Source organism: Trematomus bernacchii, unplaced genomic scaffold (assembly GCF_902827165.1).
Source record: "Trematomus bernacchii unplaced genomic scaffold, fTreBer1.1, whole genome shotgun sequence".
NCBI classification, from domain to species: Eukaryota; Metazoa; Chordata; class Actinopteri; order Perciformes; family Nototheniidae; genus Trematomus; species Trematomus bernacchii.
Window position 1 is genome coordinate 6,723 of NW_022988106.1, and position 24,369 is coordinate 31,091.

The following is a 24,369-nucleotide window of genomic DNA, read 5'->3' on the forward strand; positions in this document are numbered from 1 at the left end:
ACTGGTGGAGACAGACAGGTAGAGAGAGACAGGTAGAGACAGACAGGTGAGAGAGACAGGTAGAGACAGACAGGTAGAGACAGACAGGTAGAGACAGACAGGCACAGCTCACCTGGTAGAGACAGACAGGCACAGCTCACCTGGTAGAGACAGACTGGTGGAGACAGACAGGTAGAGACAGACAGGTAAAGAGAGACAGGTAGAGACAGACAGGCACAGCTCACCTGGTAGAGACAGACAGGTAGAGACAGACAGGTAAAGAGAGACAGGTAGAGACAGACAGGTAGAGACAGACAGGTAGAGACAGACTGGTAGAGACAGACTGGTGGAGACAGACAGGTAGAGACAGACAGGTAAAGAGAGACAGGTAGAGACAGACAGGTAGAGACAGACAGGTGAGAGACAGACAGGTGAGAGACAGACAGGTAGAGACAGACAGGTAGAGACAGACAGGTGAGAGAGACAGGTAGAGACAGACAGGTAGAGACAGACAGGTAGAGACAGACAGGTAGAGACAGACAGGTAGAGACAGACAGGTAGAGACAGACAGGTGAGAGAGCGTAGACAGACAGGTGAGAGACAGACAGGTGAGAGACAGACAGGTGAGAGACAGACAGGTAGAGACAGACAGGTAGAGACAGACAGGTAGAGACAGACAGGTAGAGACAGACAGGTGAGAGACAGACAGGTGAGAGACAGACAGGTAGAGACAGACAGGTGAGAGACAGACAGGTAGAGACAGACAGGTGAGAGACAGACAGGTAGAGACAGACAGGTAGAGACAGACAGGTGAGAGACAGACAGGTAGAGACAGACAGGTGAGAGACAGACAGGTGAGAGACAGACAGGTAGAGACAGACAGGTGAGAGAGACAGGTAGAGACAGACAGGTAGAGACAGACAGGTGAGAGACAGACAGGTAGAGACAGACAGGTAGAGACAGACAGGTGAGAGACAGACAGGTAGAGACAGACAGGTAGAGACAGACAGGTAGAGACAGACAGGTAGAGACAGACAGGTAGAGACAGACAGGTGAGAGAGACAGGTAGAGACAGACAGGTAGAGACAGACAGGTAGAGACAGACAGGTAGAGACAGACAGGTAGAGACAGACAGGTAGAGACAGACAGGTAGAGACAGACAGGTAGAGACAGACAGGTATTTGGGACCTCCTGATTGGCTCCTCGTCAGTTTCTTAAGCAGAAATAAATATTTAATCAGTTTTATTCTCCGCTTCCTGTTGGCTGACCCTGGTCACATGGTTTAAAGGGTTCTGATTGGCCATCAGCTCTGTGTTCCCTGAAGACACTCAGACGTCACGATAAGGCCGCTCTGATGACACTAATGACAATAATATTGCTAATAAAAGTAATAATAATATAAATGGTGATGAAGTGTTGCTCAGCGCTCACTGCAGGTAGCTCATGTTTAGGCACTCCGGATCGTCCAATCACAGCTCAGATGTGATGTCACAGACCTGAGGGTCAACAGATCATAGAGATCAATATATTATAAGTTATTAATAACATGTATTTATATTTGAATGATAAGAGTAATAACCTCAGGCCTCGCTGGCGCTGCTGTTCCTGTTCAGCTCTCTGATTCCCTGAAGTATCCTCTTCATGTGACCCACCTTCGTCACTCCCAGGTCCTACACACACACACACCCACCCACCCACCCACCCACCCACACACACACACACACACACACACACTACACACACACACACACACACACACACACACACACACACACACACACACACACACACACACACACACACACACACACACACACACACACACACACACACACCCACACACACGACACACACACCACACACACACACCACACACACACACACACACACACACACACACACACACACACACACACACACACACACACACACACACACACACACACACACACACACACACACACCACCCCACCCCCACCCCCACCCACACACACACACACACACACACACCCACACACACACACACACACACACACACACACACACACACCACACACACACACACACACACACACACACACACACACACACACACACACAGAGAGACACAGAGAGACACACACACACAGTTTTGTTAGCTTGTAGCGGTAAGTCTTTAGCCGTTAGCACTTAGCCGTTAGCACTTAGCCGTTAGCACTTAGCCGTTAGCTCTACCTTCAGGTCCCTCCTCTCCAGGTGGATGAGTTCAGCTCCGCGAACGTCGTGTCCAACGAAGATGTCTTTATATTCTGAGAGACACAGGAAGTCCAGCCAGTTACCCACCTCCTCCGTCCCCCACTGATGAACTACAGACAGGAAGACAGACAGGTGAGACAGACAGGTGAGACAGACAGGTGAGAGAGACAGGTGGAGACAGACAGGTGAGAGAGACAGGTGGGACAGACAGGTGAGAGAGACAGGTGAGAGAGAGACAGGTGAGAGACAGACAGGTGAGAGAGACAGGTGAGAGAGACAGGTGGAGACAGACAGGTGAGAGAGACAGGTGGAGACAGACAGGTGAGAGACAGACAGGTGAGAGAGAGACAGGTGAGAGACAGACAGGTGAGAGACAGACAGGTGAGAGAGAGACAGGTGAGAGACAGACAGGTGAGAGAGACAGGTGAGAGAGACAGGTGGAGACAGACAGGTGAGAGAGACAGGTGGAGACAGACAGGTGAGACAGACAGGTAGAGACAGACAGGTACAGCTCACCTGGTAGAGACAGACAGGTAGAGACAGACAGGTAGAGACAGACTGGTAGAGACAGACAGGTAGAGACAGACAGGTACAGACAGGTACAGCTCACCTGGTAGAGACAGACAGGTAGAGACAGACAGGTAGAGACAGATAGGTAGAGACAGACAGGTACAGACAGGTACAGCTCACCTGGTAGAGACAGACAGGTAGAGACAGACAGGTAGAGACAGACAGGTAGAGACAGACAGGTAGAGACAGACAGGTAGAGACAGACAGGTAGAGACAGACAGGTAGAGACAGACAGGTAGAGACAGACAGGTAGAGACAGACAGGTAGAGACAGACAGGTAGAGACAGACTGGTACAGACAGGTACAGCTCACCTGGTAGAGACAGACAGACAGGTACAGACAGACAGGTACAGCTCACCTGGTAGAGACAGACAGGTAGATGTTTCTCTGTTCTTGTTGTTTTTTTCTTTTTTGAACTTCGGGACGAGACGAAACTTTGCACTGCGACTCCGTTTAGAGAAATCTGTGAGAGGACCCTGGGGACAGACAGGTGAGAGACAGGTGAGAGACAGACAGGTGAGAGACAGGTGAGAGACAGACAGGTGAGAGACATGTGAGAGACAGACAGGTGAGAGACAGACAGGTGAGAGACAGCCATGTGAGAGACCGACATGTGAGAGACAGACAGGTGAGAGACAGACATGTGAGAGACAGACATGTGAGAGACATGTGAGAGACAGACAGGTGAGAGACAGGTGAGAGACAGACAGGTGAGAGACAGACAGGTGAGAGACAGACAGGTGAGAGACAGACAGGTGAGAGACAGGTGAGAGACAGACAGGTGAGAGACAGACAGGTGAGAGACAGACAGGTGAGAGACAGGTGAGAGACAGACAGGTGAGAGACAGCCATGTGAGAGACCGACATGTGAGAGACAGACAGGTGAGAGACAGACATGTGAGAGACATGTGAGAGACAGACAGGTGAGAGACAGGTGAGAGACAGACAGGTGAGAGACAGACATGTGAGAGACAGGTGAGAGACAGACAGGTGAGAGACAGACAGGTGAGAGACAGCCATGTGAGAGACCGACATGTGAGAGACAGACAGGTGAGAGACAGGTGAGAGACAGACAGTGAGAGACAGGTGAGAGACAGACAGGTGAGAGACGACAGGTGAGAGACAGACAGGTGAGAGACATGTGAGAGACAGACGGTGAGTAGACAGACAGGTGGAGAGACAGCCATGTGAAGAACCGACATGTGAAGGAGACATGACAGGTGAGAGACAGACAGGTGAGAGACAGACATGTGAAGAGAAACATGTGAGAGACAGACAGGTGAGAGAACAGGTGAGAGACAGACCAGGTGAGAGACAGACAGGTGAGAGACAGAACAGGTGAGAGACAGGTTGAGAGACAGACAGGTGAGAGAACAGACATGTGAGGAACAGGTGAGAGAACAGACAGGTGATAGACAGACATGTGAGAGACAGACAGGGTGTAGAGACAAGACAGGTGATAGACAGACCAGGTTGAGAGACAGACAAGGTGAGAGACAGGTGAGAGACAGACCAGGTGAGAGACGAACAGACAGGTGAGAGACAGGTGAGAGACAGACAGGTGAAGAGACAGGTGAGAGACAGACAGGTGAGAGACAGACATGTGAGAGACAGACAGGTGAGAGACAGACATGTGAGAGACAGACAGGTGAGAGACAGAATGTGAGAGACATGTGAGAGACAGACAGGTGAGAGACAGGTGAGAGACAGACAGGTGAGAGACAGCCATGTGAGAGACAGACATGTGAGAGACAGACAGGTGAGAGACAGACAGGTGAGAGACATGTGAGAGACATGTGAGAGACAGACAGGTGAGAGACAGACAGGTGAGAGACAGACAGGTGAGAGACAGACAGGTGAGAGACAGACATGTGAGAGACAGACATGTGAGAGACAGACAGGTGAGAGACAGACATGTGAGAGACAGACATGTGAGAGACATGTGAGAGACAGACAGGTGAGAGACAGACAGGTGAGAGACAGCCATGTGAGAGACAGACAGGTGAGAGACAGCCATGTGAGAGACAGACATGTGAGAGACAGACAGGTGAGAGACATGTGAGAGACAGACATGTGAGAGAGAGACAGGTGAGAGACAGACAGGTGAGAGACATGTGAGAGACAGACATGTGAGAGACAGACAGGTGAGAGACATGTGAGAGACAGACATGTGAGAGACAGACAGGTGAGAGACATGTGAGAGACAGACAGGTGAGAGACAGACAGGTGAGAGACATGTGAGAGACAGACAGGTGAGAGACAGACAGGTGGAGAGACAGACAGGTGAGAGACAGACAGGTGAGAGACAGACAGGTGAGAGACATGTGAGAGACAGACATGTGAGAGACAGACAGGTGAGAGACAGACAGGTGAGAGACAGACAGGTGAGAGACAGACAGGTGAGAGACAGACAGGTGAGAGACAGACAGGTGAGAGACATGTGAGAGACAGACATGTGAGAGACAGACAGGTGAGAGACAGGTGAAGAGGACAGACAGGTGAGAGACAGACAGGTGAGAGACAGACAGGTGAGAGACAGACAGGTGAGAGACAGACAGGTGAGAGACAGACAGGTGAGAGACAGACAGGTGAGAGACAGACAGGTGAGAGACAGACAGGTGAGAGACAGACAGGTGAGAGACAGACAAGGTGAGAGACAGACAAGTGAGAGACAGACAGGTGAGAGACAGACAGGTGAGAGACAGACAGGTGAGAGACAGACAGGTGAGAGACAGACAGGTGAGAGACAGACATGTGAGAGACAGACATGTGAGAGACAGACAGGTGAGAGACATGTGAGAGACAGCCATGTGAGAGACAGACATGTGAGAGACAGACAGGTGAGAGACAGGTGAGAGACAGACAGGTGAGAGACATGTGAGAGACAGACATGTGAGAGACATGTGAGAGAGAGACATGTGAGAGACAGACAGGTGAGAGACAGACAGGTGAGAGACATGTGAGAGACAGACAGGTGAGAGACATGTGAGAGAGAGACATGTGAGAGACAGACAGGTGAGAGACAGACAGGTGAGAGACATGTGAGAGACAGACATGTGAGAGACAGACAGGTGAGAGACAGACAGGTGAGAGACAGACAGGTGAGAGACATGTGAGAGACAGACAGGTGAGAGACAGACAGGTGAGAGACAGGTGAGAGACAGACAGGTGAGAGACATGTGAGAGACAGACATGTGAGAGACAGACAGGTGAGAGACATGTGAGAGAGAGACATGTGAGAGACAGACAGGTGAGAGACAGACAGGTGAGAGACATGTGAGAGACAGACAGGTGAGAGACATGTGAGAGACAGGTGAGAGACATGTGACAGACAGACAGGTGAGAGACAGGTACCTCGATGGCAGGGGACATCCAGGGGACGTCTGCCAGCCGTCGGAGCTGCTGATCCACAGACAGCAGAGCAGAGTCCAGCTGCTGCTGCTGGGGGGCGTCCAGCTGCTGTGACATGTTATATCATTCATTACATCATCACATACATATATAATATCATGTTATAATATATCATATATAAGATACTGTATAGTTACCATGGACATGTTATATCATATATATAATATCATGTTATAATATATCATATATAAGATACTGTATAGTTACCATGGACATGTTATATCATATATATAATATCATGTTATAATATATCATATATAAGATACTGTATAGTTACCATGGACATGTTCCCAGCCAGCAGCAACTCCGTCTCACTGAGCAGAGCTTTGACATCTCCGACCATCTGAAGGACCAGCAGGCAGCTGAGAGCCTGAGAGACAGACAGGTGAGAGACAGACAGGTGAGAGACAGGTGGGAGACAGGTGGGAGACAGACAGGTGAGAGACAGGTGGGAGACAGACAGGTGAGAGACAGACAGGTGAGAGAGAGGTGGGAGACAGACAGGTGAGAGACAGACAGGTGAGAGACAGGTGAGAGACAGGTGGGAGACAGACAGGTGAGAGACAGGTGGGAGACAGACAGGTGAGAGACAGGTGGGAGACAGACAGGTGAGAGACAGGTGGGAGACAGACAGGTGAGAGACAGGTGGGAGACAGACAGGTGAGAGACAGGTGGGAGACAGACAGGTGGGAGACAGACAGGTGAGAGACAGACAGGTGAGAGAGAGGTGGGAGACAGACAGGTGAGAGACAGACAGGTGAGAGACAGGTGAGAGACAGGTGGGAGACAGACAGGTGAGAGACAGGTGGGAGACAGACAGGTGAGAGACAGGTGGGAGACAGACAGGTGAGAGACAGGTGGGAGACAGACAGGTGGGAGACAGACAGGTGAGAGACAGACAGGTGAGAGACAGGTGAGAGACAGGTGGGAGACAGACAGGTGAGAGACAGGTGGGAGACAGGTGAGAGACAGGTGGGAGACAGACAGGTGAGAGACAGACAGGTGAGAGACAGGTGAGAGACAGGTGGGAGACAGGTGGGAGACAGACAGGTGAGAGACAGACAGGTGAGAGACAGGTGAGAGACAGACAGGTGAGAGACAGACAGGTGAGAGACAGGTGGGAGACAGACAGGTGAGAGACAGGCAGGTGAGAGACAGGTGGGAGACAGACAGGTGAGAGACAGGTGGGAGACAGGTGGGAGACAGACAGGTGAGAGACAGGTGGGAGACAGACAGGTGAGAGACAGACAGGTGAGAGAGAGGTGGGAGACAGACAGGTGAGAGACAGACGGTGAGAGACAGGTGAGAGACAGGTGGGAGACAGACAGGTGAGAGACAGGTGGGAGAACAGACAGGTGAGAGACAGGTGGGAGACAGACAGGTGAGAGACAGGTGGGAGACAGACAGGTGAGAGACAGGTGGGAGACAGACAGGTGAGAGACAGGTGGGAGACAGACAGGTGGGAGACAGACAGGTGAGAGACAGACAGGTGAGAGAGAGGTGGGAGACAGACAGGTGAGAGACAGACAGGTGAGAGACAGGTGAGAGACAGGTGGGAGACAGACAGGTGAGAGACAGGTGGGAGACAGACAGGTGAGAGACAGGTGGGAGACAGACAGGTGAGAGACAGGTGGGAGACAGACAGGTGGGGAGACAGACAGGTGAGAGACAGACAGGTGAGAGACAGGTGAGAGACAGGTGGGAGACAGACAGGTGAGAGACAGGTGGGAGACAGGTGAGAGACAGGTGGGAGACAGACAGGTGAGAGACAGACAGGTGAGAGACAGGTGAGAGACAGGTGGGAGACAGGTGGGAGACAGACAGGTGAGAGACAGACAGGTGAGAGACAGACAGGTGAGAGACAGGTGAGAGACAGACAGGTGAGAGACAGACAGGTGAGAGACAGGTGGGAGACAGACAGGTGAGAGACAGACAGGTGGGAGACAGACAGGTGAGAGACAGGTGGGAGACAGACAGGTGAGAGACAGACAGGTGAGAGACAGACAGGTGAGAGACAGGTGAGAGACAGACAGGTGAGAGACAGACAGGTGAGAGGACAGGTGGGAGACAGACAGGTGAGAGACAGGCAGGTGAGAGACAGGTGGGAGACAGACAGGTGAGAGACAGACAGGTGAGAGACAGGTGAGAGACAGGTGAGAGACAGGTGGGAGACAGACAGGTGAGAGACAGACAGGTGAGAGAGACAGACAGGTGGGAGACAGACAGGTGAGAGACAGGTGGGAGACAGGTGGGAGACAGACAGGTGAGAGACAGGTGGGAGACAGACAGGTGAGAGACAGACAGGTGAGAGACAGACAGGTGAGAGACAGACAGGTGAGAGACAGACAGGTGAGACAGTATATGTTACCTGGGGGGTCTTGGAGTACACCTGGTCCATGCTCTTGCAGCTGGCGTTGACGGCGTGGGCCAGCTCCTGCTCCAGGGGGGGGGTGTGACTGAGCCCCCTCATGGATACTGACAAACAACAATATACTAAATCACATCCAAATATATAACAATAACAATATTGATTGTATCACCTGTGTATTAATATATATCACCTGTGTATTAATATATATCACCTGTGTATTAATATATATCACCTGTGTATAAATATATATCACCTGTGTATTAATATATATCACCTGCTGTGTATTAATATATATCACCTGTATAATACTAACTCACCTGTGAATGAGCGCGCCGGCTGCCTGTCCGAAGTCGCTCACGAGTGACGCCTCTTCTTCAGAGAGGATCTCCGGCTGAGAGGAGAGGGGGGGCTGAGGGGGGGGGGGACTCACACCTCTGTTTGTTCTCCCAGGACTTCAGGGTGCTCTCAAACGCCTGAAACACAAGTAGTGAAACTCTTCAATACGTCTGTATAACGTGGGGAAACCTGTGTGAGGGTCAGGGTCAGGGTCAGGGTTAGGGTCAGGGTCAGGGTCAGGGTGAGGGTCAGGGTCAGGGTCAGGGTGAGGGTCAGGGTGAGGGTCAGGGTGAGGGTCAGGGTGAGGGTCAGAGTCAGGGTGAGGGTCAGGGTGAGGGTCAGGGTCAGGGTCAGGGTGAGGGTCAGGGTGAGGGTCAGGGTGAGGGTCAGGGTCAGGGTGAGGGTCAGGGTCAGGGTCAGGGTCAGGGTGAGGGTCAGGGTGAGGGTCAGGATGAGAGTGAGGGTCAGAGTCAGGGTGAGGGTCAGAGTCAGGGTGAGGGTCAGAGTCAGGGTGAGGATCAGAGTCAGGGTGAGGATCAGAGTCAGGGTGAGGGTCAGAGTCAGGGTGAGGATCAGAGTCAGGGTGAGGGTCAGAGTCAGGGTGAGGGTCAGAGTCAGAGTCAGGGTGAGGATCAGAGTCAGGGTGAGGGTCAGAGTCAGAGTCAGGGTGAGGGTCAGAGTCAGGGTGAGGGTCAGAGTCAGAGTCAGGGTGAGGGTCAGAGTCAGGGTGAGGGTCAGAGTCAGAGTCAGGGTGAGGATCAGAGTCAGGGTGAGGGTCAGAGTCAGAGTCAGGGTGAGGGTCAGAGTCAGGGTGAGGATCAGAGTCAGGGTGAGGGTCAGAGTCAGAGTCAGGGTGAGGGTCAGAGTCAGGGTGAGGGTCAGAGTCAGAGTCAGGGTGAGGATCAGAGTCAGGGTGAGGGTCAGAGTCAGAGTCAGGGTGAGGGTCAGAGTCAGGGTGAGGATCAGAGTCAGGGTGAGGGTCAGAGTCAGGGTGAGGATCAGAGTCAGGGTGAGGGTCAGAGTCAGAGTCAGGGTGAGGATCAGAGTCAGGGTGAGGGTCAGAGTCAGGGTGAGGGTCAGAGTCAGAGTCAGGGTGAGGGTCAGAGTCAGGGTGAGGGTCAGAGTCAGAGTCAGGGTGAGGGTTAGAGTCAGAGTCAGGGTGAGGGTCAGAGTCAGGGTGAGGACCCATGGTGACGAGGCGTGGGGTGGGGACGGTTAGCAGACCAGCAGAGGAGGAGTGGAGGGAGCGAGAGGGGGTGTACTCCTGAAGAAGGTCAGCCAGATGGGGGGGGGGCAGGTTATGTAGGGCTTTGTAAGTGAGCAGTAGGTTTTTGAAGTTGATGCGGGATTGAACGGGGAGCCAGTGGAGTTGGATGAGGATAATAATAATAATAATTCCTTATATTTATTATAGCGCTTTTTCCATGACCCAAAGCGCTTTACAGATACACATTACACATACATGTAACGGTCATGTACTGTGGACAATACCCACAGGAGCAAGTTCAGGTGAAGTGTCTTGCCCAAGGACACAACGGCTTTACAGACGCAGCGGAGGCGGGTTTGACCCCCTTGATCTGATGATCAATGCACAGCCCACTGCGCCACACCGCCCATCTTCACACCTCAAAGTCATCAAGGCGCTTTACAAGTACACATTAGTGTCATACATGTACTGTGGACAATACCCACAGGAGCAAATTCGGGTGAAGTGTCTTGCCCAAGGACACAACGGCCTGACGCAGTGGCGGCGGGAGCGGGTTTCGAACTGGAGTTCCCCAACGCCCCCTTGATCTGATGATCAAACGCACAGCCCGCTGCGCCACTCCGCCCCATGGGGGGTTCTGAGGCCTTGGTGCCGGTGAGGGTCCGGGTTCTGAGGCCTTGGTGCCGGTGAGGATCCGGGTTCTGAGGCCTTGGTGCCGGTGAGGGTCCGGGCTGCAGAGTTCTGTATGATTTGTAGTTTGTTGATGAGCTTGGTGGGAATGCCTGAGAGGATGGCGTTACAGTAGTCGATGCGGGACGTGACAAATGCATTGACCAGGACTTCAGTGTTTGATTGAGGAAGGGATGGGCGGAGGCTGGAGATGTTGCGTATGTGGAAGAAAGCAGTCCGGGTGATGTTATTTATGTGAGGTGAAAATGAGAGGGAGCTGTCCAGGATGACACCAAGGCTCTTGGCCAGAGAAGGGGATGGAGTAGCCATCAATGATGAGGTTGGAGGCAGGGGAGGATGAGGTTTTGGAGAGGGTGCTTTTGGTGCCAACCAGCAGGGCTTCGGTTTTGCTGCCGTTGAGTTTTAGGAAGTTCCTGCTCATCCAGCTCCTGATGTCCTGGAGGCAGTTGGTGAGAGAGGTTGGGGGGAGGGCAGTGTTGGGTTTGCTGGAAATGTAGACCTGGGTATCATTGGCGTAACAGTGGAAATGGACATTATGATGACGGAGGATAGTGCTAAGGGGGAGTAGGTAGATAATAAACAGGAGTGGACCCAATACTGACCCCTGGGGAACACCATGTGAGACAGTGGAGCAGCTTGACCGGTGGGTGCTGAGACGGACATATTGTTTTCTGTCTGTGAGGTAGGATGAAAACCATGAGAGTGCAGTACCAGTGATCCCAATGCGAGATGGTGTCAAAGCCAGCTGAGAGGTCAAGGAGGATTAGGATGGTGAGCAGTCCAGAGTCAGCTGCACGGAGGAGGTCGTTGGTGATTTTTACCAGCGCTGTTTCGGTGCTGTGCTTTGAGCGGAAACCCGATTGGAAGGGTTCATGAAGGTTGTTTTTGTCCAGGTGTTGTTGAAGTTGGTCAGCAACCACTCTTTCAAGGGTTTTTGAGATGAAGGAGAGGTTAGAGATGGATCTGTAGTTATTCAGGTCATCTCGGACAGCTCCAGGTTTTTTGAGTGTTGGTGTTATTGCAGCAGTTTTGAGGTTTGGCGGTACAGTTCCAGTTGCGAGGGACGAGTTAATGATTCTTGTGATCAAGGGGCAAGTAGAGGGCACACAGGCTTTAACGAGGGCAGTGGGGAGTGGGTCAAGCTGACAGGTAGTAGGTTTGGATTTACGGATGAGCTCAGTGATGGAGAACTGAGTAGCTGCTAAAGAATTGGACAGGGTGGGGATTAGCTGGTGACTGGTGCAGCTCAGCCACTGTGGCTCGTCTCTGGAGGTGCTAGATGCAGCCAGTCGTCTCTGGAGGTGCTAGATGCAGCCAGTCGTCTCTGGAGGTGCTAGATGCAGCCAGTCGTCTCTGGAGGTGCTAGATGCAGCCAGTCGTCTCTGGAGGTGCTAGATGCAGCCAGTCGTCTCTGGAGGTGCTAGATGCAGCCAGTCGTCTCTGGAGGTGCTAGATGCAGCCAGTCGTCTCTGGAGGTGCTAGATGCAGCCAGTCGTCTCTGGAGGTGCTAGATGCAGCCAGTCGTCTCTGGAGGTGCTAGATGTAGCCAGTTGTCTCTGGAGGTGCTAGATGCAGCCAGTCGTCTCTGGAGGTGCTAGATGCAGCCAGTCGTCTCTGGAGGTGCTAGATGCAGCCAGTCGTCTCTGGAGGTGCTAGATGCAGCCAGTCGTCTCTGGAGGTGCTAGATGTAGCCAGTTGTCTCTGGAGGTGCTAGATGCAGCCAGTCGTCTCTGGAGGTGCTAGATGCAGCCAGTCGTCTCTGGAGGTGCTAGATGAGATGTCTGTGGGGAGGGTTGTGGGAGGTTGAAGTAGGTGTCTGACGGTTGAGAAGAGGTTTCTCGTGTTACCTTGTCCAGAACTGATGAGGTTGGAGTAGTAGGAGGACTTAGCGGTGGTGAGGGCGTTCTTGTAAAGGCAGAGATGTTTTTTGTAGAGCTGTATGTGGATTAAGAGTCCAGTCTTTTTGCACAGACGTTCAAGACGCTGGCCAGTGGTTTGTAGCTGGTGGAGGCAGCAGTGTACCAGGGAGCAGTGTACCAGGTAGCAGTGTACCAGGTAGCAGTGTACCAGGTAGCAGTGTACCAGGGAGCAGTGTACCAGGGAGCAGTGTACCAGGGAGCAGTGTACCAGGTAGCAGTGTACCAGGGAGCAGTGTACCAGGGAGCAGTGTACCAGGGAGCAGTGTACCAGGTAGCAGTGTACCAGGGAGCAGTGTACCAGGGAGCAGTGTACCAGGTAGCAGTGTACCAGGGAGCAGTGTACCAGGGAGCAGTGTACCAGGGAGCAGTGTACCAGGTAGCAGTGTGCACAAATGAGACGATGCCAGACTTCAGGGGAGCCAGCGCATCCAGGGAAGATGCCAGACAGTTGTTGTAGTGACTCACCAGTTCAGCAGGGGTTGAGGAGGAGGATGGGGGTGGACTGGGCTCGGAGGTAATAAGGGAGTTAAGGTCTCTGGGGTCAATGCGTTTGATGTTTCTGAAGGTGATGGTCTGCAGTGCTCTTGTTTCAGAGAGCGGGACATTTAGCTCAAAAAGCACAGATTTATGGTCAGAGATGGAACTCAGCGTCAGTGAGGTTACAAGGAGTGACACAACAGACTAGGTCTAATATGTGACCTATGTGTGCAGTACAGTGTGTAGTACAGTGTGTAGTACAGTGTGTAGTACAGTGTGTAGTACAGTGTGTAGTACAGTGTGCAGTACAGTGTGCAGTACAGTGTGTAGTACAGTGTGCAGTACAGTGTGTAGTGTGTAGTACAGTGTGTAGTACAGTGTGTAGTACAGTGTGTAGTACAGTGTGCAGTACAGTGTGCAGTACAGTGTGTAGTACAGTGTGCAGTACAGTGTGCAGTACAGTGTGTAGTGTGTAGTACAGTGTGCAGTACAGTGTGCAGTACAGTGTGTAGTGTGTAGTACAGTGTGTAGTACAGTGTGTAGTACAGTGTGTAGTACAGTGTGCAGTACAGTGTGCAGTACAGTGTGTAGTACAGTGTGCAGTACAGTGTGTAGTGTGTAGTACAGTGTGTAGTACAGTGTGTAGTACAGTGTGTAGTACAGTGTGTAGTGTGTAGTACAGTGTGTAGTACAGTGTGTAGTACAGTGTGTAGTACAGTGTGTAGTACAGTGTGTACAGTGTGTAGTACAGTGTGTAGTACAGTGTGTAGTACAGTGTGTAGTACAGTGTGTAGTACAGTGTGTACAGTGTGTAGTACAGTGTGTAGTACAGTGTGTAGTACAGTGTGCAGTACAGTGTGCAGTACAGTGTGTAGTACAGTGTGTAGTACAGTGTGCAGTACAGTGTGTAGTGTGTAGTACAGTGTGTAGTACAGTGTGTAGTACAGTGTGTAGTGTGCAGTACAGTGTGTAGTACAGTGTGTAGTACAGTGTGCAGTACAGTGTGTAGTGTGCAGTACAGTGTGTAGTGTGTAGTACAGTGTGTAGTACAGTGTGTAGTACAGTGTGCAGTACAGTGTGTAGTGTGTAGTACAGTGTGTAGTACAGTGTGTAGTACAGTGTGTACAGTGTGTAGTACAGTGTGTAGTACAGTGTGTAGTACAGTGTGCAGTACAATGCGTAGTGTGTAGTACAGTGTGTAGCACAGTGTGTAGTACAGTGTGCAGTACAGTGCGTAGTGTGTAGTACAGTGTGTAGTACAGTGTGCAGTACAGTGTGTAGTGTGTAGTACAGTGTGTAGTGTGCAGTACAGTGTGCAGTACAGTGTGCAGTACAGTGTGTAGTACAGTGTGCAGTACAGTGTGCAGTACAGTGTGTAGTACAGTGTGCAGTACAGTGTGTAGTACAGTGTGCAGTACAGTGTGTAGTACAGTGTGTAGTACAGTGTGTAGTACAGTGTGCAGTACAGTGTGTAGTGTGTAGTACAGTGTGTAGTACAGTGTGTAGTACAGTGTGTAGTGTGTAGTGTGTAGTACAGTGTGTAGTACAGTGTGTAGTACAGTGTGTAGTACAGTGTGTACAGTGTGTAGTACAGTGTGTAGTACAGTGTGTAGTACAGTGTGCAGTACAGTGTGTAGTGTCTAGTACAGTGTGTAGTGTGTAGTACAGTGTGTAGTACAGTGTGTAGTACAGTGTGTAGTACAGTGTGCAGTACAGTGTGTAGTGTGTAGTACAGTGTGTAGTACAGTGTGTAGTACAGTGTGTACAGTGTGTAGTACAGTGTGTAGTACAGTGTGTAGTACAGTGTGCAGTACAATGCGTAGTGTGTAGTACAGTGTGTAGTACAGTGTGTAGTACAGTGTGTAGTACAGTGTGTAGCACAGTGTGTAGTACAGTGTGCAGTACAGTGCGTAGTGTGTAGTACAGTGTGTAGTACAGTGTGCAGTACAGTGTGTAGTACAGTGTGTAGTGTGTAGTACAGTGTGCAGTACAGTGTGTAGTACAGTGTGTAGTACAGTGTGTAGTACAGTGTGTACAGTGTGTAGTACAGTGTGTAGCACAGTGTGTAGTACAGTGTGTACAGTGTGTAGTACAGTGTGTAGCACAGTGTGTAGTACAGTGTGCAGTACAGTGCGTAGTGTGTAGTACAGTGTGTAGTACAGTGTGTAGTACAGTGTGTACAGTGTGTAGTACAGTGTGTAGCACAGTGTGTAGTACAGTGTGCAGTACAATGCGTAGTGTGTAGTACAGTGTGTAGTACAGTGTGTAGTACAGTGTGTACAGTGTGTAGTACAGTGTGCAGTACAGTGTGTAGTACAGTGTGCAGTACAGTGCGTAGTGTGTAGTACAGTGTGTAGTACAGTGTGCAGTACAGTGTGTAGTACAGTGTGTAGTGTGTAGTACAGTGTGTAGTACAGTGTGTAGTGTGTAGTACAGTGTGCAGTACAGTGTGTAGTACAGTGTGTAGTACAGTGTGCAGTACAGTGTGCAGTACAGTGTGTAGTACAGTGTGTAGTACAGTGTGTAGTGTGTAGTACAGTGTGTAGTACAGTGTGTAGTGTAGTGTGTTGCTCACCCGGTCCCTGGTCAGGGTCTGGCTCCGGTTCTTGTGGAAGATCCGGATGAACCCTGGTCTCTGGACCCAGGCCTCCCCGTCCACCTGCACCGGGACGCCCTCCTCCCCCAGGATGGTGATCCTCACTGTGCGGCACTGAGGGGGGACACCACAGAAGAAGAACTCTCTGAAGGTGTTTAAGGACAGCTCATAGGACAGGGACACCACAGAAGAAGAACTCTCTGAAGGTGTTTAAGGACAGCTCATAGGAGAGGGACACCACAGAAGAAGAACAGGGGCTGCAGTCGAATAGTCAGTGGGTGTTTCTCAATAGCCGCGTTCACACCAGAGTACTTTTCCCCGTACTTTTCACGTTTAGTTCCGTTAGTACCCCTTATGTCGCGTTCACACCAAAAAGAGCACTTCATCTCGGGAACTTTTACCCCCATGTTTAGAGCCCGCTGAGAGAGTGTACTTTCCTGGGGGTGAAAAGTGCCCCACTGCTGATTGGCTGGGCGAATTGCAAACCACGCCCCGTACAACTGTGAAAATGTTTTGTAGAGCCGCCATTGTTTTTCCTCGCTACAAAAACCCAGCGCACCGACGGAGAGAGTAGTTTGTTTTTGAAATCAGTTATGGCAAGCATCAAGAAATCATCGGAGCGGTGGAGTGATTCTGGAGATCTACGCCGAGGACGCGACCCAGGGAAAGCTACTGAAGCCAGTTCAGTAGCTTTCACTCGACCTGGGAATGTGCACAGCCCCACGGCACACCGGCTAAAAATAAAGAAACTCGGGCAGGACTACAAACGGCGGATTCAGTGGCCAACGATGACGACCACAACGAAGGTAAAATCAGCTACATGCACTGGGGTTTTAATCTGCACAATAATGGTCTCAGATGTACTTTTATTTGCTCAGTAGATCAAGCTAGCCATGCTAGGCTGAATAGGCTAACACCGGCCCCGAGCTAGCTACATCTAGCTAGCTAGATATTCTCGGCCGCTATGAAAACGTTTTGACTTGTGAATAACTGTGCAGTGTTTCTGTAATTTGCTTCACTAACTCATGGCACTAATCGTGTGTTTCAGGCGAGGATGGACAACTCTCGGGATTGGAAACAAGCGAGCTTTCCCCTCCAGATCACAGCGCTTGCTCGTCCCCCTTAGGTACACACACTGTAACTTTGTCTTGAAAGAACGTTACGCATCGAACTGATGTTCACAATCATGTTTATTTCCTTCTTGGTACAATTATGAAACAGCGTGAAAACGTATTCGCCTAGACCGGCATTTACAAATGTTCGCGCCTTTTTACTCTCTCACAAACATTGTAAACATCCGGGCTAGAGGTCACATGACTTCCGGTAAGAAAACTTGCCTCAACAACATTAAACAAAGTTCAAGCATACATGAAGCACTCTTCAAAAATACAAAACAATAAAGAAGGGCACTTTGAGCGGCAGCCACACACACACACACACACACACACACACACACACACACACACACACACACACACACACACACACACACACACACACACACACACACACACACACACACACACACACACACACACACACACACACACACACACACACACACACACACACACACACACACACACACACACACACACACACACACACACACACACACGGGGATCAGATGGTGCTGTTCACCAAGGCCCAGGAAACGGAGGACAAGATGCTCACCAGTTCATTTTATATTATTGTTATTACTGTTATTATATAGTCTTGATACAACTGACACTTTATTTTATATTGATAATGTTAATTTACATGTACAACTTCTATTTTATTTACATTAAAAATGTGAACTTCTATTTACTGTTAAACAGATCCTGTATCTTGCTTATTTCTCCTGACACTTTATCTTTAGTGACCGTAGCATCCTATACATCACATGTAAGTGATTATTCTGATACCATCATGTTTCATCGGTTATAAACTGGCAAAGCTTTATTTGTCATTTATCATCAATGTTGCAACCTTGTGGAGGAATGGCAGGGGCACATACACACATATGATCATTTATATCATTTTAAATATTATTTGACCTAAAACTAAATGTGTTTATGATTGTCCTCTGAGGAGGACATGGGGATTTGCAAACTTTTAATTCCCCCTCCCCATTTCACACAACACAAAATGGAGTCCACTATGGGCCGAAACTAACATGTATGTTTCCATAGTGTTTATGGCAGACGGATGCAGTGGGTCTCAGGAAGATATATAAGAAAGGTGGGTTTGCTGCTGAGCCTATTTACTGTGCATACAACACACCTGGCACAGTTTATTGTTATTATATTGCCACACTGTACACTATTGTAATGTTGCCTGTCTTGACTGGAAAATAAAAGAGAAACAAAAGCACTGTACAAAAGATCAGCTTTATTGTCAAAATGTTTACAATTGACACGCTGTTCAGATGCCTCATAAGGGCTGTTCAGATGCCTCATGAGGGCTGTTCAGATGCCTCATAAGGGCTGTTCAGATGCCTCATAAGGGCTGTTCAGATGCCTCATAAGGCTGTTCAGATGCCTCATAAGAGCTGTTCAGATGCCTCATGAGGGCTGTTCAGATGCCTCATAAGAGCTGTTCAGATGCCTCATAAGGGCTGTTCAGATGCCTCATAAGGGCTGTTCAGATGCCTCATAAGGGCTGTTCAGATGCCTCATAAGAGCTGTTCAGATGCCTCATGAGGGCTGTTCAGATGCCTCATGAGGGCTGTTCAGATGCCTCATAAGGGCTGTTCAGATGCCTCATAAGAGCTGTTCAGATGCCTCATAAGGGCTGTTCAGATGCCTCATAAGAGCTGTTCAGATGCCTCATAAGGGCTGTTCAGATAAGTAGGCTGTTCAATGCCTCATAAAGGGCTGTTCAGATGCCTCATAAGAGCTGTTCAGATGCCTCATAAGAGCTGTTCAGATGCCTCATAAGGGCTGTTCAGATGCCTCATGAGGGCTGTTCAGATGCCTCATGAGGGCTGTTCTGATGCCTCATAAGGGCTGTTCAGATGCCTCATAAGAGCTGTTCAGATGCCTCATGAGGGCTGTTCAGATGCCTCATAAGGGCTGTTCAGATGCCTCATAAGAGCTGTTCAGATGCCTCATAAGAGCTGTTCAGATGCCTCATAAGGGCTGTTCAGATGCCTCATAAGAGCTGTTCAGATGCCTCATAAGGGCTGTTCAGATGCCTCATAAGAGCTGTTCAGATGCCTCATAAGAGCTGTTCAGATGCCTCATAAGAGCTGTTCAGATGCCTCATAAGGGCTGTTCAGATGCCTCATAAGGGCTGTTCAGATGCCTCATAAGAGCTGTTCAGATGCCTCATAAGGGCTGTTCAGATGCCTCATGAGGCTGTTCAGATGCCTCATGAGGGCTGTTTCAGATGCCTCATAAGGGCTGTTCAGATGCCTCATAAGGGCTGTTCAGATGCCTCCATGAGGGCTGTTCAGATGCCTCATGAGAGGCTGTTCAGATGCCTCATAAGAGCTGTTCAGATGCCTCATAAGGGCTGTTCAGATGCCTCATAAGAGCTGTTCAGATGCCTCATAAGGGCTGTTCAGATGCCTCATAAGAGCTGTTCAGATGCCTCATAAGAGCTGTTCAGATGCCTCATGAGGGCTGTTCAGATGCCTCATAAGAGGCTGTTCAGATGCCTCATAAGAGCTGTTCAGATGCCTCATGAGGGCTGTTCAGATGCCTCATAGAGCTGTTCAGATGCCTCATAAGAGGCTGTTCAGATGCCTCATAAGAGCTGTTCAGATGCCTCATAAGAGCTGTTCAGATGCCTCATAAGAGCTGTTCAGATGCCTCATAAGGGCTGTTCAGATGCCTCATAAGAGCTGTTCAGATGCCTCATGAGGGCTGTTCAGATGCCTCATAAGGGCTGTTCAGATGCCTCATAAGGGCTGTTCAGATGCCTCATAAGGGCTGTGGCGTGTCTTGCCCCCCAGCCTCAGCAATGGCTGGCCCATCAAGCTGGGTCGCCGGTAAGGCAGTCCATTCGTCCCTGTACTCATTACTTTCACAAAGGTTATGTAATATGCAACATGCTGCCACCTGGATTGTGATCTTGTCCATCTTGCAGTCGTTTCTTTTCATCAAGCACCGCCACCTGCCCTTCAGTCTGCCAGAAGCGTTCTCCACCACCACTTGTGCTCGGCTTGTGATTGTACGCAAGTTGCTCAGGCTGCATGAACTCAGTTACAAAGCTGTATAACATGAGCACAACCAGCACAACTTCAGTCGACTCCATCTCCATCATGTCTGAGGTCGTAAACAACAGACGCCTAATGTACAGCGAGTGGGTGGGCGTCGCAGTATACAAGGGAACTTTGTCTTCTTCTTCTCTTGTTTTGCAGCGGATTGCAAACAACTTTAAGGTGCATACCGCCACCTACTGTACTCGCCGTGAAGTGGTTTGTGGCCTGCCAGTAAAGCCAAAGCAGAAGAAGAAGAAGTGACGGCAGCGGCTCATTTGCGTAATCTTCCCTCAGGGAAAAGTACTCCGGTGTGAACGCGATCTGTACTAAGTGCCCTGGGGGTACTAAGTGCTCTGGGGGTACTCAGTGCCCTGGGGGTACTAAGTGCTCTGGGGGTACTAAGTGCTCTGGGGGTACTAAGTGCTCTGGGGGTACTAAGTGCCCTGGGGGTACTAAGTGCCCTGGGGGTACTAAGTGCTCTGGGGGTACTAAGTGCTCTGGGGGTACTAAGTGCTCTGGGGGTACTAAGTGCTCTGGGGGTACTCAGTGCCCTGGGGGTACTAAGTGCCCTGGGGGTACTAAGTGCTCTGGGGGTACTAAGTGCCCTGGGGGTACTAAGTGCCCTGGGGGTACTAAGTGCTCTGGGGGTACTAAGTGCCCTGGGGGTACTAAGTGCTCTGGGGGTACTAAGTGCCCTGGGGGTACTCAGTGCTCTGGGGGTACTAAGTGCCCTGGGGGTACTCAGTGCCCTGGGGGTACTAAGTGCCCTGGGGGTACTCAGTGCCCTGGGGTTAAAAGCGCCGAGCCTCTGAGTGCCGGAACTAAGTACAGGAAAGTACTTGGTGTGAACGCGCCTAATGTCGAGGAAGGCTGCTCCAGAGCCACTATTTCAAGGATGCTACGTCATCGAGTCCCGCCGAAGGACTGTTCCAATGTCCAGGATACTTGGAAATCTACCGAGCCCGGCGTACTTCGTAGCGGGAAATGTCGAGGCTGCACATGTGTAGACTCCGCAGTCTTAAAATCCCCACAATGCTTTGCGCACGGACCAATTTCCAAATCTTTGGCAGAAATCGCGCTCTATTTAAGGCGGGGCCTTATGACGCACACCTGCACAGCTGTTAGCCTGTTAGCCTGTTAGCCTGTTAGCCTGTTCCACCATTCTTCGTTTTCCGAGGCTAGGAAGGATTCTTGCCTCGCTTCTGAAGCAAGTGACTCGGAAGACATGTCCTACCAAGCCAGCGTCCTGGACATTGAGAAACACCCAGTTTCTCTTAGGAACCTTCCTAACGGAGTGAAATGACCCGGAGGTCCCTCAGTGGCAGCCATGATGAGAGCTGGTTCTCTAGATGAAAGGAAAGGAGGTTTCAAACTTCCTTTATAACCTCCTTTAGCTTAGGAACCACTGGACCTCCCTAACCTAAAGGAGAGGAGAAAGTGCCGTCACACAACAGTCGGCCGTTCACGGAAACAACCGATTATGACGGAGAAATGATATCATGAAAGTTACGGTGCTTATTAAGCTTTTTAAAACGTATGTGCAGAGTCTCTAGATGAGTTTACAGTAGTCCCTCGTTCTTATTAAACATCCATGTTGTAGTCCGCTGGATAGAAAACTGTAGTTTCCATAGTTTCCCCACAGCAGCAGACGCACATTCATGACGTCCGCTGGCGCATCATAAACACGTCGGATAGTGAAGGTGCAGTCGATTCTCTAAAGCAGTGGTTCCCAAACTGTGTGCCGCGGCACACTGGTGTGCCGTGAGGCAAGTCCGGGTGTGCCGTGGGATTTTGTGACAACCATACATGATTATTGCAATATACAACTACACAAAAATAATTATTTTTTAATGTACTATATCAGTACTTTGTATGCACTCGTTTCATAATACAGAGGCAAACTCTATACCTAAAAACAATTCTTTTAATAAAAATCCTCACAGAACCCCATATTTCGCAGGTAACGCAGTTGCAGGTGGGAATTATACGACCGTGACACACCGAAGACTGAAGGACAACATTAAAACAGAGAAACACGCAAGAGGGAAAATGGAGCGCTTTCTTGTGCGGAGCAAACCACCAACCACCAGAGACTGCCGACAACCCACCACCCAAAGAAAAGAGGAAACAAACTGTCAGCAGACAGTATCATGACAGTTACCTGTCTTATGGCTTCAGTTGGACCGGGGATGGCAACAATCCTCAACCCGAGTGCGTCGTCTGTCGGGAGAAGTTAGCTAATGCGAACATGGTTCCAAGCAAGCTGAAGAGGCACTTGGAAACCAAACATCCCTTCCATGTTCAGAGAAACTTGGCCTACTTCATAAGAGCGCGGGATCTGAACCAGAGGCAGCAAGACCGTTTGTTGGATTGTGTGAAAGTGTCTGAAAAGGCAATGGAGGCTAGTTACATGCTAGCTCATTGCAAAGCAGAAGAAACCTCACACAATAGCGGAGACACTCATCCTCCCCGCTTGCAAAAAAATTGTAGGTATCATGCTGGGTCCAGATGCCGCAGATGAGCTATCCAAAGTGCCGTCGTCTGATAATACCATCAAAAGAAGAATGGACGACATGTCAGAAGACATTGAGCAACATTTGACAGAGAAACTGCAGGCGAGCGGCATGAAGAACAACAGGAGGTCACGGCTCTCTGTTGAACAGGACTTGCGAGTGGCCCTCTCCTCAGTGCCACCAAGGATTAACTAAATCTGCGCGCCCCGACAGGCACATGTATCTCACTCATTTGTAAATCGGCAAAAATATTTACAATAGCACATGTTTCTATGCTGATTGCTGAAATGTTACATTTATAATTTGTAGTGCAGGACCATGGACAGTGCAGCTTCCTTGCATTGACAGTTCTCTGCTGAGTCTCTGCTGAGTTTCCTTTGCCTAATTTTTAATTGTGTGACCTGTCTGGTTTAAATGAGTGTGTTGCTGCTTTGATGAAGCCTAATTTCATAAAGTTTCAAATTAATTGAAATATTTCGTTAATAAATATTTCATGAGTAATATAGTTGTCTTTGTCACATTTTATTTGGCATTAGTAAATAATTATGCACATTTACAGATATTTTACATGATATGAGTGATAACACGTGATATAAGGGCTATTTTGCACAATAGGTGTGCCTTGAGATCTTTACTTGTCCTTTGGTGTGCCTTGGGCACAACAAGTTTGGGAACCACTGATCTAAAGTACCGCAGTCTCTTCTCCTAAGTCCTTTTGAATTCTCCTATCCACTATCCCTTAACCCTGTGACCTTTCACTCAGAGGTCAAGGGATAGACGATAGGGTTAGAACTTAGGAGCTGTTTTTTTGGACTATTCGACTGCAACCATTGACTCTCTAAGGTAGTACACCACAGAAGAAGAACAGGGACTCTCTAAAGGTAGTACACCACAGAAGAAGAACAGGGACTCTCTGAGGTAGAACACCACAGAAGAAGGGGTGTACCTGGGCGATGCGGTGGTGCTGCAGGTTGATGACCCGGGACACGGCCATCTGGATGCTCCCGAACACAGCCACTACCTCCAGGATCTTATCATCGAAGGAGGGGGCGGTGAACGTCTGGGAGAGAGAGAGAGGCGTTACACACCGTCACAGAACAGAACCCTGCAGAACCCTACAGAACCCTACAGAACCCTGCAGAACCCTACAGAACCCTACAGAACCCTACAGAACCAGAATACAGATCTACTCACGTCGTCCTCTTTGGTTCCTCCCCAGAAGTTTGTTCCTCCGGCGTAACTCGGGATGTTCAGAACAGCTATACCCTGCAGACTGGGGAGGGGGATGGGCCGTCCATCACACTGGAGACACACACACACACACACACACACACACACACACACACACACACGGTTTAGTCTTCTTTTCAAAGATGTGGAAAATTAGTGAAGGATTAAAAAAAAGTCTGTGCCAATTTTTTGATTTTTAGAGTTTGTGTGTTACTTTGCATGTGTGTGTGTGTGTGTGTGTGTGTGTGTGTGTGTTTGTGTGTTTCACCTCCAGCAGAACCCTCTGCTCCAGGTTCTTGTAGGTTCTGTGCAGCAGCTCTTTGGTTCCCAGGACTCCGTACCACATCATGTTCTTAGTTCGGCTTCTGAACACACACACACACACACACACACACACACACACACACACACACACACACACACACACACACACACACACACACACACACACACACACACACACACACACACACACACACACACACACACACACACACACACACGGACGTGTTAAACTGGTGTAATGCTTCTGCTGCAGTAGCTGTGATCGTCCAGCAGAGGGCGGTGTGGCTGCAGACTGAACAGGAAGTGCTAGAGGACAGTTCATCAGAGCTGTTCTCAAAGAAGAGACTTCTTGATATCAAAG

The 24,369-nt window shown here is 49.9% G+C and overlaps 1 protein-coding gene across 1 annotated transcript; it reads right to left on the bottom strand.

Moving 5' to 3' along the window:
• Positions 1-1,071: 1,071 nt before the first annotated feature.
• Positions 1,072-24,085, bottom strand: LOC117475728 (diacylglycerol kinase delta-like; the record flags this gene model as incomplete). Its single annotated transcript, XM_034122045.1, is given in 14 exon segments — positions 1,072-1,475; positions 1,559-1,649; positions 2,194-2,324; positions 3,143-3,260; positions 6,139-6,243; positions 6,473-6,565; positions 8,564-8,644; positions 8,646-8,670; positions 8,884-8,984; positions 8,986-9,039; positions 15,771-15,905; positions 23,440-23,553; positions 23,688-23,795; positions 23,992-24,085. Coding segments are annotated over 13 exon segments (1,249 nt in total), but the record flags the coding sequence as incomplete, so codon positions are not given.
• Positions 24,086-24,369: the final 284 nt, after the last annotated feature.